Source organism: Grammomys surdaster, unplaced genomic scaffold (assembly GCF_004785775.1).
Source record: "Grammomys surdaster isolate TR1022 unplaced genomic scaffold, NIH_TR_1.0 362, whole genome shotgun sequence".
In the NCBI taxonomy this organism is placed as follows: Eukaryota; Metazoa; Chordata; class Mammalia; order Rodentia; family Muridae; genus Grammomys; species Grammomys surdaster.
Window position 1 is genome coordinate 1,787,826 of NW_021604781.1, and position 19,782 is coordinate 1,807,607.

At 45.7% G+C, this 19,782-nt stretch overlaps 1 protein-coding gene across 4 annotated transcripts in view; it reads left to right on the top strand.

Annotated features, from left to right (window-relative positions):
- The window catches only part of Mtus2 (microtubule associated scaffold protein 2), a 353,199-nt gene that overhangs the window by 270,020 nt on the left and 63,397 nt on the right, over nt 1-19,782 (top strand). For all 4 annotated transcript variants that reach the window (XM_028779761.1, XM_028779762.1, XM_028779763.1 and 1 more), the window contains 2 exons: nt 1,419-1,517; nt 7,739-7,950. In XM_028779761.1, the coding sequence (XP_028635594.1) occupies nt 1,419-1,517; nt 7,739-7,950 (311 nt within the window). The remainder of the gene's footprint in view (nt 1-1,418; nt 1,518-7,738; nt 7,951-19,782) is intronic.

Here is a 19,782-nt window from a genome sequence, read left to right on the forward strand (position 1 = left end):
TCTGCAAAATGAACGAAGAGTTCTTCCTACATACCAGGGAGAGAAATGGACTTGCAGTTAGGTCACTGCTGAGTGGAGACACATTCGATTGCTATGCAGTCCTTTGGTGTCTGTCAGTAATTGCATGCCTGGCTTGTCAGGGCCGGCTGGGCATGGGCCTGGAGAAAGTTCTCGCATGCACTGTCCATCCGGTGGGAGTATGAATGAGTGGACATGTAGCGGGCAGTTGCAGTCTACCGAACAACATTGAGGATGTGCAGACTTCAGCTTTCAGAGAGAAGGGACTCTGACTGCCCCCAGTCATCTTTTGAGGGCATCTACTGGTGCCTCTAGAGTTGCCCGGGGTTATCCCTCCTGCAGAGCATGCTGGGATAGCTCCCTGAAGGCTAAGTTGCAGCATCTACCGGTGCCCCTAGATCACACTCTTGCATGGGTTATCCCTCCTGCAGAGCATGCTGGGATAGTTCCGGGATCACTAAACTGCAGCCCAGGGCGGGCATCGAACTCCAGGTTGCCTTTGAATGGAAATCAATTAGAGATCTTCCACTCTCAGCCAGCGGGCGGATATCCTTTTGTCTATCGCTCCCCTCCCTGTCTTCAGTAGACCTAAGTACAGTGAAGTTTTAATTCACTGATGTCTTGTGAGGTCACGGTTTACTGGTTTTCGTCAAACCAGAAACATGTGGGCCCATTTCAGGGGACACTTAGATCTAAATCCCCTGTGTTATTGTTGGACTTTTGAAGATCCAAAACCAGGGGACTCGATCCCACAGAGACACTCACAGACAGGACTCGCTGCAATAGCATGAGGTTTATTAATAAATTGATAAATTGATGAATTGATAGTGACCAGTGCACCGGGGCTCTTCTGCTCGCAGGCAAGAGGTTCAGGGTAGCTTATACACAGAGTTTACAAAGACAGTTAATTACTTCTTAGACAATATTAAAAAAGATTTCAAACAGCCATTCCCAGGCCAGGGTTTCAAAGCAAGTCAAATTTACACCACAAAGAGGATTAGCTTAAGTGACTTCTGTTTACCCAGGTATACTTGTGTTAAGGGCTCATCTCCCTGATAAGACTCTTACCTTAGGTCTCTCTGCCTGGAATGTTTGTTTGAGTCTTTGGAATGTGCTCTTCCTGGGATGTGCCTTGGGGTGGGGGGGACACAACTAATATTTGAGTGTAGACTGAAACTCAGACTTAAGGATCTTTTAAGTTCAATCTTTTAAGTTCAAGCTGAGACTGGAAATTACATTCTTACATTATAAACAAGGGAGCCACTCTATAACAAATTACCCAGCTATTTTCTTGTTGTTCTGTTTTCCTGTTATTACATAGTCTTTCCCACAGCAGCTTGTGTTACGGCTCTGCCCATAACCAGCCTCTTCTCTCTTCTGTTCCTCTTTACCATCTGTAGGAGCAAAGAAAGAATTGCAGAAAGATCCAGAGGCTAAGAAGCCTGCTGTTTCGTCTCCAAAGAGGACAGCATCTGCTGCTACCAAGCTTCACTCACCAGGTACGTACATATGTGTTCTGTGCTGGAGGCTGAGGCCTGCATTGGTGCGGAGTTCATTCAGATGGTGTTGATGGATGTACACCAACCCGACACATGCGCAGGCTGGTTTTCCTCATTCCATACGAAAGGAACCAAGATGCTATGACATGTACACATGCATGAGAAAATTTCTTTGCAAAGGAATATATGCTCTTATGAGAACATATAAAAATAATTCAATAGGAAAAAAATCACACTTTGAGGTTCTAAGCTCAAGAAGTAATATTTCATAAAAGGAAGAAAAACAAACTGTATATAATAAAACCTAGCTTTGAGCTAGGAGGTGGTGACACACACCTTTGATCCCAGCACTTGGGAGGAAGAAGCAGGCAGATATCTGTGAGTTTGAGGCCAGTCTGGTCTACAGAGTGAGTTGGAGGCCAGCCTGGTCTATAGAGTGAATTTCAGGACAGCTAGGGCTACACAGAGAAACCTTGTCTTGTAAAAATAGAACAAAACCAACCAACCAAACAAACAAAAAACTAACTCCCCCTCCAAGAAAAAACACAAACAAACAAACAAATACCTAGCTTTGGACCACTTCCAGTGCATGCCTAAAATATAAGAATGTTTTAAAAGTTGAAATATGGAAATATTTATATTCATGAAATGCCAAATAACTAATAATTAAAATCAACAATTAATGCATATTAAATCACCTATATGTATAAAGTGTACGACTTGGTCAGTTGTGATGTGGGCACTCACCTGTGGACCCATCACCTTTCAATGAGAATGCACACATCTATCTGCTCCCAGATGTCGTGGTATATACCTTGTCAGGCCCACATGCCCAGTCCACCATACCCCCAGTCCAACCCCACTCATCTCCATCATAGTAGTTTGTGTTTTCTAAAGTCTCATATAAATGGAATCATGTGATGCGTTGCTCCTTTACTGTCTTCTTCAATAACCCCTTCCTTCACATTGGTGCATACTTCTATGTGTTAATTACTTTTCTGTTGCTGTGATAAAACACTGTGCCCTGTAGTTGAAGAGGAAGCCCTGAGCAAGTGAATTCCTGAGTGCATTGTGCCCTGTACATGGGCTCAGCATGTCAAGGACCCACCCCCCACAGCCTCAGTCACAGAGGGAGACAGTGTGGCAAAAATGTCCACGACAGCTTTCTCCCACTAGATGTTCAAGGACTGAAGATCGTTCCCCTACAGAGACTGCCCTCGCTGAGGTAGCTAAACCTGGCTCCTTGTTCAGAAACACACTGAGCTTCTAATACTCAGCTGGGATCCAGCCAAGATCCCAGACCACTCAGTTCCAGCTTTTTGTCTATGGGCTCGTGTGTGTGTGTGTATGTGTGTGTGTGTGTGTGTGTGTGTGTGTGTGTGTGTCTGTCTGTCTGTCTGTCTGTCTGTCTGTCTGCCGGTCCGCCTGTCCTTCATTTTCTCGCCATCCTAGTCAGGTATAAGTTCCTGAAGGCTACGCAAGGATTCATCAGTGACAAAGGCAACTTACAGGAGAAAGAGTTTATTTGGGCTTACGATTCCAGAGGGATAAGAGTCTGTCATTTTGGGTTAGCAAGCTGCTAGCATTGGTGTGTTCAGTGGAAAGCTAGGAACTCACAACCCCTCCTGTAAGCTGGAAAGCTTAGAACAGGCACTGGGGATAATAGGCTTTAAAACCTCAAAGCCAGCCCCTAGTGATGACTTCCTCCTGCAAGGCTACACCTCCTAAGCCTCCCCAAACAACAACAGCAGCTGGGGTCCAAATGTTCAGCCTATGGTGGGCATTCTCTCATTCAAACCACTATACCCAGCTTACTTATTTCCCTGACAATGGTCCTTTGGGGCTGTTTGTCTATTGGAACCAAAGTCAAGCAGCTATGGTGTTTGTGGGTGGTGCGGTGTGGATAGCTGCACTCATTTCTCTTTGGTAAATACCTTAGTAGCTGGATGTGTGGGTTGTATGGTAATTATATACTTAACTTCTTTAAACTGGGCCAAATTTGTTTCCTAAAGTAATTCACTGTTTGCCTTCCGGTCGGGCGGTAGCACGTGCGGGCTTTGGTCCTCCTTGCTAACGCCTGCTGTGCCTGCTCATGGGGAGGCCTCTACTGCACTTACCCATTGTTTATAAAGGATCAGACACAGGACACAGATGAGCATCCAGGAGAAAGGTCCTTAGCATGGGAGCCAGAAGGGAGTGACAGCATCTCCCTTTTGCTTAGGAACATGATCCATAGATTTGTCTAACCAGACAAGAACTCCCTGCGGTTTAGAGGTGCTAAGAAACACCAACATACCGGTGGAATTGATTACTTGATCAACCCCCAGGCTCCCTTCCTCCTCAGAGGTCAAGGGTTATCACTTAAACTTAGGCAGAATGACAGTGAAATATCCCACAGGCCAATCAGATGGAGGCAATTCCTCAAACAAGGTTTCCTCTTCCTGGAGGAAACCATGCTGCATGGCAGAAACTCCTGACAAGCAGCTGCCAACGCTAAGAGGCAAATCAAGTTCCATCCCACAAAAACTTCTGAACTATGTTTACTTAAAAACAAAGTTCTCTTCAAGTCCACAAAAAGCTCTACCCGTGTGCTCATGGGTTACACCTAAGTAAGGACAATGACCAAGTCCGTAAAGGACTTATCCTTCAACTGAGAAGCTATCAAAGCTGTGTCCAGTCTTTGCTGCCACCTTGTTTACAAGTGTGAAGGTCATGGCCCCCTGTCACATTATCACCGTGCAGGCGCCAGCACAGCTCCGTGGCTGTGTCCGATAAGTTTTCCAGATCTAATTAAATCACCCCGTTTCATCCACAGTAATCCCCTGGGTAGTGACCGGATGGTGCAAATGAATTTTTAATACTCACTTTCCATTTTCAAACACCACGTCCTCCCCAGTGCTCAGCCTTTGCACGGAAACCGTTGGAAGCTCAGCCTTTGCACGCAAACAACTGTTGACATTCACCTTTGTGCTGATGTCCAGTCACTGGCTTCTCCCTAGGGGTAAGCTGTCACATGTCATTGTGGTCAGCATAGCGTCCTTCTGCCCTAACCTGATTTATGCAGCTGATAGGATGGCTCGGAAGAAACTGGGACTGGGACAAAATTCAGACAGCGGGAGTGTATTCTGGATTTAGAGTAAACCCCTGGCCCTGAATGGTTCACATTAGCCCCACACAGGAGGGAATGGGAAGCAGCCTCGGTAGAGAGGAACCAGAGAACCCGGATACTTCCCTCTTAGACACTGGTTGGCTAAAGACCATCGATGAGCCTGATTCCTTGCTCACTCACTGAACCCTGCATGACACCAGACACAGAGAAAATGTTCAATAACAAGAATCAAATATTTGGGGCCCTAAAAATCATAGCGTGAAGCATTCATCAAAAAATCAGCTATCTGGCCAGGCACTGGTGGTGCACACAGGAGGCAGAGGCAGGGGATCTCTGAGTTCTAGGACAGCCTGGTCTACAGAGAGAAACCCTGTCTCAAAAAGGCAAAGAGGGAAAGAGAGGAAGAGAGAGAGAGAGAGAGAGAGAGAGAGAGAGAGAGAGAGAGAGAGAGAGAGAGAGAGAACCAGCTATCTGTAGGTCATGGATAAGACAGTACTCATTACTCATGAGTTCTTTGAACACTGGTAATGTAGAAGTAGGGCTCTCATGGAAAGCAGGATCCTTGGATGATACTAATAAAATCGTCCGTTTGCAGCCGCAGTGACCATTGAGGTTTGCCATCACAAACCCTTTCTAACTAATAATAACTAAGACTAGAGAACTCGGTAGCCAGCTTCATTGCTCAGTGCTTCCTTCCTAATGCCTCAGATCTGGGGACTGGGGTTTGGATAAACCATGACAGTGACTGAGGATTAAGGTGCAGTCAACAAGGAGTCCTAAACTCTTAGTGTCACAAAGTAGCTAAGCTTATCGTGTTGGTCCCAAAAGTTGATATTCTTGGGCAGCCTCTGACATGGACAAGGTTGACAATTGCCAGGTGCCCCCTAGAGGTGAAGGTGAGCTGACTGTGCATTCAATTGAATACTGGAGCTTTGAGTACATGAATAAAAGCAGTGTAATAATAATTCAAAAGTGACTTTTAACGGTAGCATTTCACTGGCTCCTTTTATGCCACATGTTTATGGTATACATTATATTGAGTATAATTTTTTTAACCAAGTGATAACTATACTGGATAGTTTTATGCCAATTTGACACAAGCTAGAATCACTAGAAAGGGTGGGGGGGACCTCCATTGAGAGAATGTCTCTGGGCTGGAGAGATGACTCAGCCGTTAAAGGCTAGACTCACAACCAAAAATATAAGAGAGACGGCCTCCATAAGATCCAGCTGTAGGGCATTTCCTTAATCAGTGACTGATGGGGGAGGGCCCCATCCACTGTGGGTGGTCCTCAGTTCTGTAGGAAAGCAGGCTGAGCAAGACATGAGGGGCAAACCAGTAAGCAGCACCCCTCCATGGCCTCTGCATCAGCTCCTGCCTACAAGTTCCTGCCCTGGTTGGCTTCCTGTCCTGACTTCCTTCAATGATAAACAGTGTAGAAGATGTGGAAGTGTAAGCCAAATAAATCCTTTCCTCCCCAACTCATGGTGTGTCATTGTAGCCATAGAAACCCCAACTAAGACAACAACAACAACAACAAAACACTTTTAAATATGGTAAGTGCTGGGGCTGGAGAGATGGCTCAGCAGTTAAGAGCTCGTGTTGCTTTTGCAGAGGATCTAGGTTTGACTTCCAGTCCCCACATGGGTCCCAGAAATTAAGGTATGTTGCCTGTGAGGTCCACCACAGTCTCGGATGACATAAGAGAAAGATGATCTCATTAACATTATCAGGTGCCTGCGCCTGAGTCACCCTTCGGATGGGGCCGTTTGTGTGTCACCTTGCTTTGTGTACCTGTGTCAGACACTGCATTTGGGCTTTGCATCTTGCTCCCTGAGGCTTTAGAAAAGGGTGAAAATCAGAAGAGAAAGAAAGTGCCTCTAGAAGACTAGGTGACACAGGGACATCTGCCTGAACACAGGGAGACTGTATCTGAGTTATTAGATCCTGGCTACCTGCAGGCTCTCTGGCTGCCTGTGGGAACAGCGTGTCTCTGTGCCTCAGTGGAGGAATGGTGGTCCATGGGTCCTTGCCCATGATGACCTTGTTTGCCATGGGCTCATTCCCGGGGACTTTCCTTCCTCAAACTTCAGCCAAAAAGGTCCCTCTTTTGTACCTCCCTACCCCCACCCTCATCCCTAGGAACCCAACTTTCAGTTCATTCTGTGAGCTGTATCACCTCCCATTTGCCTCACAGGAGCCTTGGGAGCGGTGTGGGGAAGGGCAGCTTCCTTCACACTGCCATGGGAACCGAGGGTGGCTTCCCACAGGTGATAAACAGTCTCACATCTCTGGGAAGATCACACTACACACGTTATGTAATGAAGATTAGAAGCAGGATGCCAGTGGGGGTCTTGGACTGGATTTGTAGCTGTGGGCATGATATGAAGTCACACTGGGGGCCCCCAAGACATTGGTGCAGCGGGTACTAAGCCCCAGGAATAGATGTTATCACTTGACCTTGACAGTGAAGAACAAGGTCACAAGAGGAGCCACATATAGAGCAGGAAGGGGCTTGCAGAATTTCTCTCTGATACTAAGGAAGGAGCCACCATGCTCTCAGAAGCCTGACTTCTACCAGAGTTGATGCTGGATTGATTTCCCGGTAGACATTTGTCTAAGGGCGGTAAGTACATAAAATAGATTCAATATAGAAAGTGTAAAATGTAACGTGAATCCCCACAGCGTTCTCCTCGAATGGCGAGTCTCTGTATGTAAGTTCATTATGAGGAAACAGGCTTTGGGTCTGGCTGCCTTTGCTGTTGGATGCTTTTATTTACAAGGTCTTTATAATAATGTTTATAAATTGTTTAAATCCCCTTTAAGAAACAAGAAAGAAGGAAAAACTTCTTGCTTTTTTCTTTCCAGCCTAAAGAAATGGTGGAAGCTGAAATTTGGTGGTGTGTTTGTTACTGTTTTCAAAGCAAAAACTTTCCACTTGAAACTATGTAAACAAAATAAATAATTTAAGTCCCTGGCTATTTTGTCTGTTTAATACTTAAAATGACTAGGCACGGGCAGTTCCTTCCCTGTCCCACAGGCCTGGGGAGCTCCTGTGACATGATGCAGTTGAACAGAATCCCACCAGTGACTCCCTTCCTTTCTTCTTAGGGTACCCAAAGCAGAGGACCACGGCTCCTCGAAGTGAGTTCCCACCCAAGCCTGACCTGCAGGCCCGAGAGGCGGAGCGGCAGCTGGCCCAGCGACTGAGGGACCGGTGTGAGTGGCAGGCCAGGCAGCTGGGTCTGGCACGAAGGGAGCTGAGGACAGTCATCCACGGCTTTGACGCCCTGGCTGTGTCCACTAAGCATTTCTTTGGAAAGGTGAGATTGTCTGTGAATGTTTAAGGTCTTCTTAGCTCTTTGGGTTCGTGAACTAATGATGGTCATTGGGAACTGTCTGTGTGATGTTAGGGTTTGGGCTAGAGTCGAGGCTTTTGGTCATATGGAATCTCTTGCAGCATTCTAGAATATTCCAGGAGCCCAAAACTCGCCGAAGAAGCTAGTCTGAAAAGAAGAATAAGTCACCTTGATTATAAAGAGAAAGGTAGGCAAAAGAAAGGAAGAAAGAAAGAAAGAAAGAAAGGAAGAAAGGAAGGAAGGAAGGAAGGAAGGAAGGAAGGAAGGAAGGAAGGAAGGAAGGGAGGGAGGAAGGAAGGAAGAGTAACATACAGAGGACTTGAAGAGCAGACATTTGCTGCTAATGGGAAATGCACCTGGGCTGGCCTAAGGAGTGTGCTCCTCTGAGCCCTACAGTGTGGGCTCTAGAGGGCACTCCCCTGAACACTGTTTCTCGAGAAATGCAGAATGTTGGTTTCCTGTCAGCAGATGGCTGGCATCACCTGGAAGCCAAGGTGTGCCTGAGGATGAAGGTGAGCGTTTACTTTGTAGATTGAGGATGAAGGCGAGCGTTTACTTTGTAGATTTAAATATGGTGCCCATCCTTGTTATTGTTGCTATAATAAAACAACCAAGAATGGGAAATTTATTTAGAAAACAAGAAGAAGAAGAGAGCGGTTCATTTTGCCTCAACAGTTCTAGAGGCTTGAAAAGCTAAGAGCGTGGCTCTGGCAGCTGCTGAGCCTCTGGGGAGGGCCTCAGAACACTTCACCTCATGGTGAAGAACAGCAGAACAGCAGGGTGGGAGCATGTGGGTGAGAGGGTTAGAGCGGGCGAGTGAAGTGTCTTATGCTGACTGGATCCCTCAGGGCCAACCTATGGGAATCAAGACAAACATGGATTCTTTTCCAAGGCCTCACTTTGCAGTACATTGGCTACCACATTTCAGTAGGAGGTTTTGGAGGATCGGCCGTACTCAAACCCTAGTAAGCAGTGGGCATTCTGGGTTCCACGTATGGGTCGACTGGAGTCTAGAAACAAGAAGAGGTAAAACTACAGTATCAGTGCTTCCCCAATAAGAGAGGGAAGTGCCTACAACTCTAGCTTAATTTGAAGTCAGTAAAACAGGACACTGAGTTCCACGGTGTACATCACTTCTTCCTTGGTCACCTGAGCTACACTGTACGGGAGTTCTGTGCCCTTCCGTCCTCTCCCTGCCTTCCTGGAGAAACCCAACCTGCCCTTTTCTTTCTCAAGTCTTTTTTTTTTCCCTGTTTGCTGAAAGCGGTTAGCACAGAGTCACTTGCTGATCTGTTGTTTGGGAGGATGGCAAGCTGCACGGATAGCTGCAAACATTCATTTGTACCAAGACTCCAGCACCTCCTTCTCCTCAACTAAGAACTGTCACACCAGCAATGATTGACCAATGTAGATTCCCCCATCTTTTTGGACTGGACATATCTATGTCAATGAAGAGTAGTAACAAGTACCTACAGTCCATAATACGAATTATAAAAGTTACAAATGCATCCATGGCATGTATAAGGCTGTTCGGTTAGAAGCCCTGTATCCACATATAACCCATAGCGTGCTGAGCGGCGAAGTGTAGCAGAACGGAGAGGCACCATGGTGACCAGCGGAAATGCTACTCATGCTTCTGGGATCCTAAACAGGGCCCTGTTCTCCGTGTGTGTGCCCTTATCTCTGATGGGAACAGCAGCCTCGTCCTTGAGTGTGGTCTTCTGGCTGCATGCTTCTGGCTGCCTCTCCCGAGTCCTGGCTCTCTCCTCTTCTGATAGGACGGATGCTACTTCTTTGTAGGGTCATCATGAGGATGTCGTGAATTGATGGGTAAAGACACTTCATGGGGATACTTGGGAATGGTCTTTTCTGAGTCTGAGGAAAATCTCCATGTGGGTTGTTCTCAGGAGGGATTGGGCATGTATGACACGTGGCGAGTGGACACTGAGCCTGGCCACTTAGATGTCATTGCACAAGTCATGCATCCCTGGTTTGACATTTGAAATATGAAATGTTCCAACATCTTTTGAGGACTGACAGGGCACAAGTGTGAAATTCCGCACTGAAGCTTCTAAGACTGGCTGCACCTTTAAAATATTGTATAAACTTACTCTACCTTATGCTTAAAGAGTGAACAAGAATCTTAAATGCACTTCATGTTCAGACTTGGATCCCATCCCCAAGATAACTTATGTGCACTATAAAAACATTCCCAACTCTAAAGAAGAAAAAGGAACTAGTTCTATCCCCCGGCATTTCGGGAAAGGGATACTGACTCTTTATATATAATGGTGCTTTGGCTGGTCTAGCGAGTTCAGTTGCTATAGTAAATTTTTCCTGAGTGTTGAATACATCTTGAAGGGCATACTGGAAATTCATCTCACCACTGGGAACAGAAAAACTCAGATAGACTCCCTGTCCTAGCAGAATAGTGGTGGAAATAGTCAGCTCTGATAGCCTCAGCCCAGAGTCCAGGGATTCTGAGACGCCACACTTAGGTGCCAACATACCCTCACACCTACCTGTTCTAACAGCTCTGCCCCTGCAGCCCATCATGTTCCTCAACAGGACAAGCAGACCTGCCAAAAAGGAGGGGGGGAAACCATGGTTGCAAGCCTCAGGGGATGTGGTAATGAGCATGACCCTCCTGAGCTCGCTTCCCAGGGTCCCACTGACAAGCTAGAATCTTTTGCTTGTTGTTCATCCAAATGCTACCCCATAGCACCCCCTGGTGGTATGTCTATGAAATAGCATAGACAGTGGTCCTGTACAGTACAGAATGTTGCATGTTCTTATGTATGGGGCCGTGTTTATTTCCATTTTATTTTTAATACAATTTATTATACTGATTCGATATCTTAGTTTTTGGTTTTGTTTCATAATTAACTCCGAATGTGATGGTAGAGTATGACTTTTGCTTGTTAGTTATTATAGATTAGGCAGAAAAGGTGTGGGAGTCGATGCCAGTGGAATGTCTCTGTGTAGCTTAGAGTTTTGTTACTATTACTGAGTCCCCGGGGCAATCCTCAGATACATACTGAAGAAAAACCTCTCGTGTCCCAAGCCAGGGAGCGAGAGGAGAAAGAAGAAGGGTTTCGAGGTCCCTTGGTCAGAGGAATCCTAATACCTCTAGGCCTTTGTCATCACACACGACCCCCCACCTTCCTACAGTGCCCCATGGTTTCCCAGTCTGCAACAAAGCCTTGAACACTCGGCCCAACCATAACATGTTTGTCCCTACGCTAGTTCCAAGAATATAATAATCTCACTGCATTTACTATCTTTTATTATGGAAACAAACTCTTGTTTTTCCGTTTTTATTTGTTCTCTCACATATTACTTATCAACTGCATTGAAAACAAACTCTTAATAGAAAAGAGTGAAAAGAACAAAAACTCAAATCCATAGTTATATTTAAAATTTATTAGTATTCTAGCTTCGTGTATGTTTTTAAAGATTTATTTATTTTATGTATGAGTGTTCTATGTGCATGTACACCCACAAGCCAGAAGAGGACATCTCATTACAGATGGTCGTGAGCCACCATGTGGGTGCTTGGAATTGAACTCAGGACCTCTGGAAGAGCAGCCAGTGCTCTTAACCACTGAGCCATCTATCTCTCCAGCCCAAATTTGTATGTGTTTTATTGTTAATACTTAGAGGTAAGTTTTTTAAAAATACATTTTTAATGTAACTGCGGAGGCTCTTGGGCTACTGCTTCTGCCATGTGATAGGGCCCATGGATGGCTTGGAAAATTTAAAAGTAGGCAGGGTTCACAGATAACAGCTGAGCCCCTGTAGACACAGAGGGTCAATGCCTGAGATTCTGGAGACATTATTCCAACCTTTACCGAATTCATCCAGCTGGTATAGCTATCAGCCTTGTGTGACATTTGGGAAAACTGAGGGAGATGCAGGTCTCTGAGGACAACATAATGGGAATGAAATGGAGCCAACAGTCTTTGCACCATATATTAATGCCCCCACCTCCTCCCAACTCTCCCCATGTTTCCCTGTATGTGAGACAGGGGAGTGGGGGGTGAGGAAACGTAATCACAACAGTGAGGTAGTAATAAAAAGCTGACTAGTTATACCTGATGCTCATGGGAAATGCCCCAAGGTCATTTTGTCCCGTTGCCCTTAAAACAGACCAAGTGAGAAATAGTGTTCTGAGGAGTTACTGGGAATGGGGTGGGGGAGCCGCAAGCTCTGGGGTGAGTGTAGAGGAAAGCAGAGCATGCTGGTCTGCCTCCCAGATAGGGGAATCCTCTCCCTCTTCCAGCGCACTTGGTGAATGGTTGCTAGCTTCTGAATACAGTTGTAGCCTTGGGCGTTGTTTGAAAGTATAGCATCGCTTGGTGAGGATGGCTGGCTCCTCATGGAGGAGCCTCCCCGTTGTCTTCATTAAGTCCCCACAGCACCTGCTCCCCTCTCCAGTCTTCAGTCAAGCAGGCGGAGGCTGGAGCAGAGGGCAGAAGATGGAGGAACCCTCCCCCAAGCAAATGCTTGCTGGCTCTCGCAGTTCAGTGCAGTGGGATTTTAAATTGGGGGCTTCATCAGATGAGCCGACCCTCTGAAGATGAGAGAGAAGCTGTATTCCATCAGCCAAAGGACATCCAGTTCCAGGGGCTCCTCCCTCCCTCTCCCCTGCCCCACCCCAAAGTCTGTTCTTGAGCCAGAGCAGAAGCAGTCTGATCCTTGTGGCTCCTTGATCTGTCACCACAGTGCTTTGTGCCTCCCACCCTGTAACAGTTCCAGCCATCATCTTCTCTGTCTTTGTCTGAAGTAACTAAACCCTTAAAGGGAATGTGAATAGTTCTAGTTTGGTTGGCCTATCTGACATCCGTTGGCAGAGAGCATGGTGGGAGCTTTTAGCAAAGTGGTCCATGTGGGTAAATTGATGACTGCCTGGTGTGGCCAGTACAGGAGGCCTGCATCATACTGGTGTCATGGAAGTAAGCCCCCTGCAGCGAGGTGCCTGCTTTTCCTCTTAGAGGAATTTCACAGCATGATCTGCAGATACTAAAACATTACCTAGATCCAGAGTAGAAATCCCTCTAGAAGACTCCTGTCCTGGGATGTCCATCCGCACAAGTGGAGAATAAACCCAGAGTCCTTTACTCTGCTTATGAAGAGCCTCAGTCCCACGCCTGACGTAACCCACCATTAGTGTTGATGGTAAAAAGCTCATAGAAAGATAAAAATCAATACCCGACCACAGTACAAACCAGCTCAGTTTATCTCTTACGTGTTGTTCATTCTTCCAATGACATGATGTCCTTTTTAGCACAGACAAACACTGTGTGGGGAGAAAACTGGGTTTCAATGGAGACTTTAGAAACCCGGCTTGCCTGAGCAGCAAGAGCTGGTCAGAGTGAAGTGTGCACCTTTCAAGTCACCTGGGATGAAGAACTGGGTGCTGTGGACCAGCCAGAGGGTGGCAGGGCACAGTCGGGTGCTATTCCACCCACCTTTGTGCATTCATGGCTTCTGTAACTCAGAATCTCTACTTAAATGTCTCTGGAAATTGTTTTCTTTTTCTAATTAGCTTATTATATTGTATGTATATGAGTGTTTGCCTGGATTTTGTAAATGCACCATGTGCATGCCTGGTGCACTCAGAAGTCGGAAGAGGGTGTCAGATCCCCCTGGAGCTGGAGTTACAGATGTTTATAAATCTCTGTGTGGGTGCTGGGAATCAAACCTGGGTCATCTGCAAGAGCAACCATTGCTCCTAACCACTGAGCCATCTCTCCAGCCCCGGGAATTACTCTTTAGATAAGCTAAATATTGAAAATTCCATGAAAGAAAAACAAGTTAAAGTCATAATCCATGTTTTAAAAACATTGCTGCCTAAGGAGATTCACACTTTTGCCTTGGTTCTAAAATACATTTTCTGTGAGGAAAGGACTCACTGAATTTCTTAGAATTTGATTTTTCTGGAAACTGGGTTACTAACAGCCTAATTTCAGTTTTGTATTTCAATAAAGGAGAATGACTATATAACTTCTGGGACAGCTTGAGCGAGACAGCTGTCAGCCTAGGGGTCTGGGATATAGGCCTATCCAAAGCCCTACTATCTGGTAGGCTAAGACAGGAAGAGTGCCAGAGTTGAGGCCAGTGGGGCTGCATAGTGAGCTAGAGAGGGGAGCTTGTCTCACGAGGTACGAGGCATGATGCGTGTCACCAGCGGGTGGCTAAACAGAAGTCATGAAAGATGCCAACTCCAGGGAGTTCCATGGAGATGCTTATCTAGAAATGACATAAGAAGGAAAGAGTTGACAACAGAGTGTACACAGAAGATCCAGGAGAAGCCAGGACAGGGTCTTAAGAGCCGTGTTTGCTCCCCATGCAGGACCCAGGGTATGAGCAAGGTCCTAAGGAGAAAGGAGACATGGGAAAAGCTGAGGAAACAGGCGGCCCTACCACTGAGGAGCCAAATCAAAGAGAAGGATTCCAGCCCAGTCTCCATTTATTGGGTAAAAGGATACAGAATAAGGAAGTGGCTAGAATATTTAAGAGGCCTATGGACAACAAGGACAGAGTTACTAAGTTTCCTTGGCTCCTTATAAGCTGTCAGCAGAGCCTCCCGTCCACCCTGAGCTAAGCCTGAGAGAAGTGTCAATGGCGCCATCTAGTCGACATTGTCTGGAACTGGCCGTCTGTGCTCTAAAAAGTCACATCAGTGTTATCTTCTAGTCAAAGGAATTGTGTACAAGAGCAAGAGAGTGTCTTCTCTGTAGTCACCGACATGCGACACAGACCTGCTTATTCCACAAACCTAATTGTAACTGAGTTTCAAATTGTAAACATAGGTTCTTCCCTCTTTTGTCCTTTTCCTGACAATCAAATCACTAAGAGAACAGGATGTGTGGACACCACACGCCTAGGGGGTCACTTTGTGACTATATGGTAACTGCAAGAATTTTAATTTAAATGTAAAATTCAAATTTGAGGTAGAGGGCTGAGAAAGATATACTGTGCTAACACTATTAAAGAAGAGGCAGGCCGGGCAATGGTGGCGCACGCCTTTGATCCCAGCACTTGGGAGGCAGAGGCAGGCGGATTTCTGAGTTCTAGGCCAGCCTGGTCTACAGAGTGAGTTCCAGGACAGTCTATGCTATACAGAGAAACCCTGTCTCGAAAAACCAAAAAAAAAAAAAAAAAAAGAGGCAGAATGGATATATAACTTAATATATTTTTAAGTCTTCAAGAATTTCATACAATGTCATTTGATCATTTACATGGGTACACAGGTTGACACTAAGCTGATGTCATAGCTTTTGTCCACTTGATACAAGCCTAGACCAACCTAGGAGGAGAGAGTGCCAATTGAGGAGTTTCTACCATCCGATTGGCCTGCGAGCATGTCTGGGGGACATTTTCCTAATTGCCAATTGATGCAAGAAGCCTTTCCCACTGTGGGTGGTACCATCCCTAGGCAGATAAGCCTGGGCTACATGTCTGAGGCACATTTTCTTGTTTGCCAATTGATGCAAGAGGCCCAGCCCACTGTGGGTGGCACCATCCCTAGGCAGATGGACCTGGGCTGTATAAGATAGCTGAATAGTAGAGAAAACAAACCATTGGGCAGCATTCCTCCCCGGCCTCTGCTTCAGTTCCTGCCTTGGCTTTCCTTGGTGATGGACTGTGATGTGGATGAGTAAACCCTTTCCATTCCCATGCTGGGTTTGGTGGGTGTTTATCAAAGCAAGGAAAACTTAACTAGAGCAATGCCTTAAAACCAAGAAGATTGTCGATACACAACTCAGCACTTCAGTGAGAAACTGTCAGTTCACCAAGAACTCAGAGAGGCATGAAGCTGGCTGCTGGTATTGCAGGATGCCTCTACTGAGCTCCAGTGACATGTGTGCATCCATAATGTTCACTTAGTATGTACCCAAGAGCCATGCTGCTTCAAACTAGAAACTCTGCTTTAAACATGTCTACTTTTAGGGGACAGGTAATAATTAGCCCCAGTGTGTACTGGGCACACAACTCCGGCCTTTGTATGTATATGAGAACTTGGCTACCTTTTAATCAAATCATGTCCTGCATATTATTTTAGTCATTGCGCCTTTTTCAAATGCCTGCTAGGTCTCAGAATAATAAAATGGAAATGACACAGCATCTCTTTTAAGAAAGGCACATCCCTATATAACACTCACAGAGCTCCTCAATTCAACTCTCCCAGCAACACTGGAAGGTAAGCAGGAGGCCAGGGATGTTGCCACATGACAGGAAAACATAGGGAAAGAGGCTTTTACTTGATTAAAGCCAGTAAACAGGTGTCTTAGGGTTTTACTGCTGTGAAGAGACACCATGACCAAGGCAACTCCTATAAAGGACAACATTTAATTGAGGCTGGCTTGCAGTTTCAGAGGTTCAGTCCATTATCATCATGGCAGAAAGTATGGCAGCATGCAGGCAGACTTGGAGCTGGAGAACCCAAGAATTCTACATCTTGATCTTTCAGAAGGAGACTCTTCTGCAGGCAAATAGGAATAGGCTTTCTTCTACACTGGGTGGAGCTTGAGCATAGGATCTCAAAGCCCACCCCCATGGTGACACACTTCCTTCAACATGGCCGCACCTACTCCAACAAGGCCATACCTAATAGTGCCAGTCCCTGGGCCAAGCATATTCAAACCACCACCACAGGAAACTTGAGACTGTGCAGATACGTTCTGGAGACTGCTAGAAAGAACGGCGGGTGTAGTTAGTTAATAGCTCTAAATCACACAGTTTACACTTGCTAAGGTAGGTCATAAGTGTCTCACCCAATATACACTAAAAAAGGAGCCATGTGAGGTGGTGGCTGCCTTAATTAGCTGGGTGGCAGTGGTCACACTATTCAGGCACAGATGTTAGATTGCACACGTTAATTTATAGTGTTTATCTGTCACTAATGATAAAGCTGGGGTGGGGATAAGATGCAAAGCTCCTGTTTCCAAATGTGGTCTGCACCTTCTGCTGTTCTGCGGTTTTGTTGACACTGATGGGCCACATGGAATTTGCAATAATCAGAATGGCAAATGGGAGATTTGTCGGCAATATAATGTGTGAGTCATTGACTAGAAGTCTCCACTTCCAGCACAGGCTTCATGGAAAGTAACAGGTCTCTAAAACTATCTTTAAAATGATGGTGCATGTCTTTAATCCCAGCAGGTAGGAGGCAGAGGTAGGTGGATCTCTGTGAGTTCGAAGCCAGCCTGGCCTACATGCTGAGTTCCAGAACAGCCATGGCCACATAATGTGACCCTGTTTCAAACAAACAAACAAACAAACAAACAGTGATTGAGACGTCTCAGGTGGTGTTAGAGAACTGTCTCAGAGTCAGGAGTGCTTCCTGTTCTCCCAGATGTCTGGTTCCCAGCACCCATGTTAGAAGGCTCGCAACCACCCGTGACTCCAGAACCTAGGAGATTGTCCTCTCTGCCTGGAGTGAACCTGCACATTCGTGACATATGCACAGATGCTTTTACATAAATAAAAATAAACCTTTTTTAAAAGGAAAGACTATAGATTTAAGTTCTGTGAGCCTCAGATAGCCCAAAGAAGGCTATGCCAGTTTATCAAACTGATAAACACAGAAGATAAAATAATCATGGAAATCTGTAAAAGACAATAACTACACAGGAAGAGTGGTAAGTTTTCCACGCCCCACCTACGATGCTCAGACGCTGATCCTGATGACGGCGATGCTCAGACACTGATCCTGATGACGGCGATGGTCAGACGCTGATCCTGATGACGTGGGAGAGGATTAAGTTTTCAAAGGGTAATTCTTAGACCACAACCTGAAAATGTGAGACATAACAGAAAAATTTAAGGAATAAATAAAAATGGAATATACATATATATCCTTGAGCCCTGTAAAGGACACTTTCTAAGAAGGTTACTTATTTCAAGTGTATGGATTTTTACCTGCATGTATGTCAGAGGGACATACACAGAGTACTGATAGAGGCCAAGAGAGGGTGCTAGATCCCCTGGAACCGGAAGTACAGGTGGTGGTGAGTGCTGGGAACTCACCAGTGCTCTAACCCCTGAGCCGTATCTCTCCACACACACTCAGAGGAGGAACTGCTAATGTCGTTAAAGGCATTGCAGTGTGAGCTTTTTCTGAGGACTCTTCTGGCCTCAGTGTTATCACTCAACAAGAGATTCAAGTGAATATATGTAAACATCGAAATCATTGCCTTAGACATGTTTTCCTGACCAGTCGAATTTATTCTCAACATTAGCAGTACTCAACACACCTACCATGATAGACACAAATATTGCCCCAAATCAGATGGTCCATGTATTTCCAGTATCGGCATAGCTTATAAATATGTAAATGATCTTTACTAGTGCAAACAGATGATGCTTGCCACCCCTGAAAGAGTTATCAAGAGATGGAGGCCAGGCTCATACCTTTTATCCCACCTGTCAAGAGCCTCAGGCAAGAGGTTTGTCTTACATTCAGGCCAGCCTGGGCTACATACTGAGTTCTAGGCCAGCCTAAGCTACATTGTGAGGCTCTATCTCAAAGAATCAAGGAAAGTAGAGATAAGATTTTAAGTACTTAGAAAAAAATTCATCAGTCTTCATCACATTTGCCAAATGTTGATCAAACAAAAGGAATCTACTTTCACTTGGGTAACTAAATGTTAGGAACTTCTTCTTGTCAGCTGTATGCTGAGAGAGGATGTAGAGTCAAGCCTTATGCATTTGTGACTCTGTTTCTTGGGCGCATGGCAGGTTGAAGGTACTCCAGGGATCCTGGCATAGTTCTAGGTGTGAAGGATCTGTGTGAGCTGTAGGAGGAGGCTGCTAGCTTGCCTCCAGACTATCAGACCTCGTGACTGAGGCAAGTGACTGTAAGGTGTGTCCTGATGAAAGTCAGCACTAAAGTACCTGTGAATTTGCAGGGTGAAGGACTCCTGCATAGACACCAGCAGTCTGACTCAGGATAGAGTTTTGGCTTGAAGAATGCTAAAGAGATTGCATTTTCTATGCTAAGCAAGAGAGATGCTTGAGTATGGGGAGATGGCCCGGTGGTTGGGAACATGTCCCACTCTTGCACAGACCCTGAGCTCAGTACGCAGCACCCACGTCAGGTGGCTCACAACTCCATCAGTTCCAGGGACTCTGATGCCCTCTTCTGGCCTCCATGGGAAATGCACTCACATGGACAAACCCATACACAGACACAAGGACAGGCTCAGGAGTTAAAATATTTTTTGACTTCTAAAGAAAAGAAAGAGAGAGGTGCCAAGGAGACCCCCATTCTGTCCATGAAGAGAGAAGGAAATTGGAGTATCTGAGAAGAAAGGGGGAAAGATCTGAGTAAGAAGTACAAAACTGTTCTAATCTGGGATCTTCAAAATCATAGAGACTTAATGAATTCTTCTGAAAAACAATCTTAGATATCCATGATCTGGGACAGTCATAATGCAGTTTGTTGTACTGAAGAAACTAAGAGTTTAGAAAATGACAGCAAGAGAGACTGGGTAGAGCTCAGTGGTAGAGATTTGCTGAGCACGTGCAAACCCATGAGTTCCATCTCCAGCACAACACGCACATGCACGCACACATATGCACACACACACACGCACATATGCACACATACACACATATGCACACACACACTACACATACACACACGCATGCACACATACACACACGCACGCACACATACACACATGCATGCACACACGCACACACATGCAAATGCACACACACATACACACGCACACACGTAAACAGCTGCTGGAGAACATGAGTGTGGAATTAAAAGTGAAAATGGAT